Genomic DNA, 7,904 nt, shown 5'->3' with positions numbered 1-7,904 from the left:
TAAGCCCAGTGCTCTTAGCTACTGCTGTGCAGGCTGGCCATATATCATCTTTCCAAAGACAGGGGACTGACTCATAATTTCCTCATTTCTACCGAATCTTCTCCATCCAAGAAATGTGTTAAGCAATAGTGAATCCTCAGTCTATACTTGTTGAATTGGACAACTCCTTGTTATCAAGTATATCCATGTGCATATTATCAGGCCCAGGCCTGTCTATCCCTATACTGCTATCTATATCCTCACAGCTCACGAAGATAAATTAGACTGCTAGCAAAAGTATGAATATTTGAATGGCTACAATCTAGAGGCAAGACACAGTGCCCCTGATCCCTTGGGCAAGGAAGACAGCAGAGTTGGGGCCTGGAGGAAGGCACTGAAACAGACAGGGAAATGGGTTTGGCCAAGATGGGGATGGAAGTAGAATCCCAGCTTGCCTGGAAGGAGACAGCCTGCTCTGGGGCTGAGTGATGGAAAACCAGGTGTCAATTAGCACAGTGACCATTGTTCCTGCTTCAATCAGGATAATAGGGAGCAGCTCCTGTCACAATCTCCCGATAAATGGAGAAGCTGGTGGAGTAGAGGAGACTTGATTGAGAGAAGGAAGATTTGGATGTGGTAGGACGTGTGGAAGAACTGAGAACAAAGAGTAACAGCCCCCTGCCTTGGATGCCCAGCCTAGGGAGGGAGGGAGCCAGCAGGGCCATGGAGAGATTTGTTTGTTTCCCCTATAGCGTGTATCAGGGGTATGGAAACCCACTGGCTTTGAACAGGCCTAGCCACCCCAAGCAGAAGCAGCCCGGGCCCCCCGCTTTCCTGGTGGGCCCGGGGCAGGTGCCGCCCAACCCGGCCGACTACCTAGACAGTTACAAGAGGGCGCAACTCAAGGCCATCTTGTCCCAGGTGAATCCCAACATGAGTCTGCGACTGTGCAAAGCGAACACTAAAGACATAGGGGTGCAGGTGAGTCCGAGGACAGATAAATTCATCCAGTGCTCACTGGGGCCGCGGACCCTGCGTAGCAGCTCCGCCAGCGAAGGCAGCATCAACGCTGGCCTCCCCACGAGAGGCTTCTATTCCCCGGTGCTCGGTCGAGGGCTCCTAATCCGCCTGGGCAAGCAAGAAGGCCAGGGCAAAGAGAAGGCGTCCTTCGAGGGGTTTGAGTCCAGCCCACAGCAGCCCTCTTCACCAGAGTCAGAAGGGAACCGGGAGGCAGAGGAACAGCCACAGCTGCTGTCAGAGAAGTCCCTGGAGGAGGGGGCTGGATTGGCTGCTTCCCCGGAGCAGGAGACCCAACATGGGGAGGTAGAGCATCAGGAGGGAACTACTCTCCTCAAGAAGCCCACTTTCCAGGTGAGCTCCATGTGCTAATCTTCCACGCCCCCCCCCCACAATTCTTTCTTTGCCACTATTCCACTGGCTCCGTCCCCGGGCAATTCCCAATGCTCTGTGAAAAACTCTCTGCAAACATATCTTTTGTTTGAAGGAAAAAGAGAGAAGGTAATATGCTTTTAAAAATTATTTAGTGAATGCACTTAATAGAAACCGGTTCTTTTCCTAGGAAGGTGACAGCAAACCATTTCTACTTTCTGGGTCTCATTTTCCTTTTCTGTAAATTATGTGTGTGTATGTATATGTATGTGGGTGGGCTACATGACTTCTAAGATCTTTTTAATTTCTAAATATACGATACTATAAATACTATGGTACTATAGGACTAGTTTCAAGTTCAAGTCAGCCTTTGGCTTTAAATGCCTATGTGGATAGGTCCCTGGAATAGTAGGGAAAGCTCTAGATCTGGAGCCTAGAGATAAAACTTGAGTTTCCACCTTGCCCAATTGCAGTACCCACTAGCTGTGTGACAGAGTAAGGGGCTAAACCCACTCCTCTGGAAAAAGCCTTAATGGTTGTGTTGGAAATGCTTGTGCTAGATAAGGTATGAAAGAGATTTTTTAGACTTCCTTTTTTTCCATGCATCCTGAGCCCCACCTCAACACTGAAAAGATAGTAGAGTGATTATCTTGGGCTTTTAAATATGTGAACCCAGTTAGTATTAGTGTTGACCCACAGTTTTTTACCGTATGGTTTGAATGGATTCCAAAAGGGTTGATAATTGAGACAGGAATTCTTATTTATACAGTTCAGAATCGTCTTCCTTGAAGCTATGTAAAAGGTGATTAAAATGGGTGACTGAGATTTTACTTGACTAGGGGTGTTACTAGCATTTACCAATTTCTGAGGTACAAATCCTCACATTGAAAAATTTAACAATCAGTGATGGTGAGCAAGAGAATTTGAGAAAAACCTTGGAAGTCTTATAAGAACTGATGCAAAGTGAAATGAACAGAAAGAGGAGAACATTATCTATAGCAACAGCCATATTGCAAGGATGTTTACCTGTGAATGACTTGGCTGTTCTGATCAAGACAATAATCTAAGACCTTTCCAAAGGATCCATGATGAAAGGTACTATCTACCTCCAGAGAAAACCAATGAACTCTGTGTGTATTGAAGCATGCTCTTTTTAAACTTTATTTTTTTTTGTTTTCGTGTGTTAATTCTTTTGCAACATGACTAATATGGAAATGTATTTTTGCATGACTTAACATGTATAATAGATCTATTGCTTGTTTTCTCAAGGGGTGAGGTGTGGGACAGGAGAGAGGGAGAGAGTTTGGAACTCAAAATTAAAAAAAATTCTAAAAATTTTGAAACTTTTATTTTTTCAATTACATGTATAAAGAATTTTTTTCTGACATTTTGCAATTCAGATTCTCTCCTTCCCCCTCCCTTCTCCAAGGCAGTAGTCTAATATAGGTTATACCAGTGCTTTCATGCAATACATATTTCCATATTCCCCATGACATGATGGAAGACACATCACAATAAAAAACTCATGAAGGAAACCAAGTGAAAGATAACATGCTTTGATCTGCCGTCAGATTCTGACAATTCCTTTTTTTTTTTTTAAACCCTCACCTTGCATCTTAGAATCATACTTATAATCAACCAATACTATGTATTGGTTCCAAGGCAGAAGAGTGGTAAGGGGTTAAATGACTTGCCCAGGTTCACACAGCTATGAAGTGTCTGAGGCCAGATTTTAACCAAGGACCTCCTGTCTCTAGTCCTGACTCTCAATCCATTGAGCCACCCAGCTGCTTCCTGACAATTCCTTCTTTGGCTGTGGATAGCATTTTTTTTTATCATGAGTCCCTTGGAGTTATTTTGGAACCTTGTTTTGCTGATAATAGTTTAGTTCGTAGGATGATTGAACAATATTAGTTCTACTCATGTCACTTTGCGTCAGCTCATCATATAAGTCTTTCCAGGTTTTTCTGAACCTATCCTGTTCATCATTTCTTATGACACAATAGTACTCTATTATAACACATACCACAACTTGTTCAACTATTCCCTAAGTTATGGACAACCTCTTAGTTTCCACCTTAGTTTCTTTGCCACTACAAAAAGAACTGCTAAAAATATTTTAGTCTATGTAGGTTCTTTTTCCTTATCTATGATCTCTTTGGAATACAGACCCAGTAGTATTGCTTGGTCAAAGGATATGCTGGTTTTATGGCCCTTTCAGTGTGGTTCTATATTTCTTTCCAGAACAATTATATTAGTTTACAGTTTCACCAACAGTATATTAGTGTCTCAAGTTTCTCACATCCTCTCTAATATTCATAATTTTCCTTTTTGGTCATATTAGTCAATCTGATAGATATGAGGTCGTATCTCATCAGTAATAATTTGGAGCATTTTTTCACATGGCTATAGATAGTTTGAATTTTTTCCTCTGAGAACTGGCCTGTTCATATCTTTTGACCATTTATTAATTGGGGAATGACTTGTATTCTTTCTTATACATTTGACTTGGTTCTCTATATAGTTGAGAAATGAGACCTTTGACAGATTTTTTGCTCTAAAATTTTTTTCTCAATTTGTTGTTTCCCTTCTATTCTTGGTTGCATTAGTTTTGTTTATACAAAAAACCTTTAATTTGATGTAATCAAAATTATCCATTTTATTTTTCATTTTTTATGGCTTATTTGGTCATAGATCTGACATGTAAATTTTTCTATGTTCCCCTAATTTACTTATATCACCTTTTGTTTCTAGATCAAGAATTCACTTTGACTTTTATCTTGGTGTACGATGGGAGATGTTGGTCAATGCCTACTTTTTGCCATATTGTTTTCTAGTTTTCTCATACATTAAAAATGTAATTGGGAAATAATGAAATAAATAAAAGTACATTAAAAAAAGCAATTTTAACAATAAGCTCTAGCCTGATGAGGTATTGGATTAGGACTTTAAAGGAGAACTGCAGTGTTCAGAATAAATGGAAGTTATAGCACCCTTATGGGCTGTACTGGCCAATGGCTAGTTCATTTTAGGAGAGATATTGGTAAGTCAAAGCCTATCTAAACAAATGTAACTAGTATGAGAATGAGGAGGGATTTAGAATGGTTGAAGGAAATGAATGTTTAGTTAGCTTTGAAGCAGAGACTATTGGGAGAAAGAATGAGAACTAGTTTTAACTATATAAAAGATTAACATGTGGCAGAGGTATGAGGCTTTTTTCTCTTGGTCACAGAGGCCAAACTAGGTCCAATTGGTGGATATAGCAGGGTGGAAGATTTTTGTTCTTTCTATGAGGACAGACTTCCTGACAATTGCAGTTGTACCAAATTGGAATGAGGGCTGCCTTGGGTAAGTACTGAGTTCCCTAGCCATTGCAGATCTTCAAAGGAGAGGCTGGATGGCTGTTGAAGGATTTTGGAGAAGGGATCATTTTTCTGTTCTGTATTACATGAACTGACCCCTGAAGTCCTTTCTAGTCTTAAGATTTTTTGGTATTCAAAGGCAACATGTAATGCTTATAGAAATACAGAATGCCAGAGCTAAGGAGGCATCTTAAAGATCATTTAGTTCAGCTTTTTTCAGTTACAGATGAGAAAACTGAGGCCCAGCAGGGAATAAAGTGACATGCAATTGATGTTTAGAATACTTAAAAGAATCCAGGATATTTTAGCAAAACATAGAAAATCCTGTTGTTTTAGGAATAGAACCTAATAATAAAAAGTTGAGAGAACTTTAAATTTTGCAAGATTCTAAAAACTGAGGGAATATTTGTATCTTGAGGGCAGTCATGAGTTTTTTCCCCTTACATTGCAGTTTTTGGAACAAAAGTATGGCTACTTTCACTGTAAAGACTGCAAGACCAGGTGGGAGAGTGCTTATGTCTGGTGTATTTCTGGGAGTAATAAGGTAAGTGACAAGAATAAGTAGAAGAAACATTTTTCTTCTAGCCCTTCGGGGGAAAATATTTCTTGGCCTATTAACCCTAAGGACTAAAAGGGAGAAATGCATACAGGGTTGGTATCTTGACTCTCCATCCACATAGAAGCACTCTGAGAGCCGGGGGCTAGGCACTTTCGTGTGCTGCTTTGAGTGTTACTTGATATGCCAAGGAAAGGTCATACCTAAGGTCCAGGGACAGGCTAGAGAGTTGGGCTGAACTAATGAATTCAAATTCAACAGGAATAATCATACAATCTTACAGTTAGATTAAAAAAAAAATCCAAATCCAAACCTCACAAGTACAGAATAAGGGAGGCATGATTAGACTGCAATTTGTCCCTAAAATATCTGTCATTGAAAGGATTATAAACTCAACATTGGTCAGCAGTGTGATATAGCAGCCAAAAAACAGCTAATGCAATGTTGAGCTGCATGTTTTCCAGGAATAAGGAGGTGTGGTACTGTAGACTAGGGGACAAAGAATCTGCTTCAGAATCACCTCTGACTTTAACTGGTTGTGTGGAAGTGGGCAAGGTAAGTTGATTTATCTCAGTGTCCCAGACAATTCTTGAAGTCATCAGATTTGCTGAGCATGGGCATTGGGAGAGGGAATTCATCTCACGGAAATTTCTCTAGAGGAATTCCCCACACTAAAAAGCAGTGGCATTAACTACAGAAAACAAACAAACCCCCCCCTCTTTTCTTGACCAGGATTAGATTGCTTCTGGAACACTGTGTTTGGTTTTGAATACCCTAGTATAGGAAGGAAATTGATAAGATAGGAAGACAGCCTGGATGGTTAAAAGCCTAGAGGCTGTTCTCTGTGTTCTGTGGAGGAACAAAGGGCCCCTAGCCTAGAGATGACTCAGTTTATCAAGCAGATGCTAATTATAATGATACTTAATCCTTTTAGAATTTAGCACCTGGGAATCCAGGTCAGTTGTGCTTTTCTGATTCCCTACCAAGATATAAAACTTAATTTAAAAAAGTGTTATCACAAAATGCAGATAGGATAACAGATTATAAATTTTTTGTTTATCCCTTTTATATGCAAATAACCCCACCCCCTTCTATCTTGGATTGGTTCCTAGGCAGAAGAGCAGTATGGGCTAGGCAATGGAGGTTAAGTGACTTGCCCAAGGTCCTACAGCTAGGAAGTGTCTGAGGGCAGATTTGAACCCAGGACCTCCTGTCTCTGGGCCTGGCTCTCAGTTCACTAAACCACCTACCTGCTCCCTTAAATGCAAATTTAATTTCCATCCTAAACATGCAAATGGGCAATTTGTGTCCAATCTATGGTAGAGTTTATTTTGGTCTGTTCAGCCACACTTTGGCACGCTGTACATTGACCCAGACAGAGCGGTGCCATTTTGGTCCTCTTCCAGTAAGAAGGATAACCACCAACCAAGTACTGGTCATTAGTGTACTCTCTCTATATGTATATTGAGCTTTCTTTCTCTAATAAATATGTATATACATATGTATGTATATACACATATGCATATATGCCAATGGGTAAGTCTCATGTTGAATTTTATTAGCTTCACTTGATATTCTTTGTCTTTTCTGCCTCTGGTACAGTAGAAGGCATGATCTCTGGAGTCAGAGGACCTGGATGCAAATCTTGCCTCTGTCCCTGTGATTTGGGCAAGTCACTGAATCTCCCTGTAACCCAAGTTTCCTTATCTACAAAATGAGGGGTTTGGGTTAGATATCCTATGAAGACTGAGATGCAGGGTCCTTTGTTAGGCCAGATGGACTTTTTTTGATCTTATGGATAGAATCACTTTCTTAAGGAATCAAGAAATTTTCTGTTAGGCCACCAGATGGGGCAGTGAGAATAAAGTGCCCCATTGTAATGGTGTTGCTCCAAATGCTGCTTTCCTGGAGGAAAGAAAAGGAAGAAGGCAAAGTGATTGTTCTGGGGCTTGTACAGACAGACTACTAGTGATCTAATCCTGACCTTGGGATCTAGGTGCGCACGAATGCTAAATTAAAGTTTGCCTTCATTTTTGCCCTTTGTAGAAAATATTAATTGGGTCAGTTTTAGCTGGATTAAGAATGGGGAAACTGGGGTCTGTATACTTGATAAATGCCACATCTTTCTTCAGGTTTATTTTAAACAACTCTGTCGCAAGTGCCAAAAGAGCTTTAACCCTTACCGAGTGGAAGGGATCCAGTGTCAGGTAAGCCAGAATTTTGTTTACAAGGATCAGGAGATACTAAGATGTAATCATAAATTTACAAGGCCTAGGATTAAACATGTCCCTCAAATGTGCAAAATACCCTGTCAAACCATTCCAAAAGGTGCTTGACATTTTTTAAAAAATCATTTAATTGGAGAAGATGATATAATATTTTTGGTGACTGTCTCATGTTTGAACACTTAACAGTCTTGCCAGCTTAAGCCTCTCATTCTAAAGTGCCTTCCATTTCTCTTTTATACCAGGTTGAGCTAGCAGAGAGTTGTTGGTAAATCACTGAAATGAACCAAAAAGCATTTTTCCGGTTCCTATTAGTGCTAGGCACTGTGCCTCACATATTGTAATTTTTAGCATTTTCAGATTAAGTCCCAATTTCATTAAATCTTTTTTTTT

General features: G+C 40.2%; 1 protein-coding gene across 2 annotated transcripts in view; it reads left to right on the top strand.

Moving 5' to 3' along the window:
* The first annotated feature begins 266 nt into the window (after positions 1-266).
* Positions 267-7,904, top strand: part of ZAR1L (zygote arrest 1 like) — a 28,222-nt gene continuing 20,584 nt past the window's right edge. Inside the window, exons 1-3 of one of the 2 annotated variants that reach the window (XM_056825148.1) lie at positions 267-1,350; positions 5,182-5,274; positions 7,419-7,493. In XM_056825148.1, the coding sequence (XP_056681126.1) occupies positions 667-1,350; positions 5,182-5,274; positions 7,419-7,493 (852 nt within the window). In that variant the 5' untranslated portion in view covers positions 267-666. The remainder of the gene's footprint in view (positions 1,351-5,181; positions 5,275-7,418; positions 7,494-7,904) is intronic. The other variant, XM_001377049.4, reaches the window with a different exon arrangement.

Source organism: Monodelphis domestica, chromosome 4, assembly GCF_027887165.1.
Source record: "Monodelphis domestica isolate mMonDom1 chromosome 4, mMonDom1.pri, whole genome shotgun sequence".
NCBI lineage: Eukaryota > Metazoa > Chordata > Mammalia > Didelphimorphia > Didelphidae > Monodelphis > Monodelphis domestica.
This window is presented reverse-complemented; position numbering and strand designations above follow the sequence as displayed.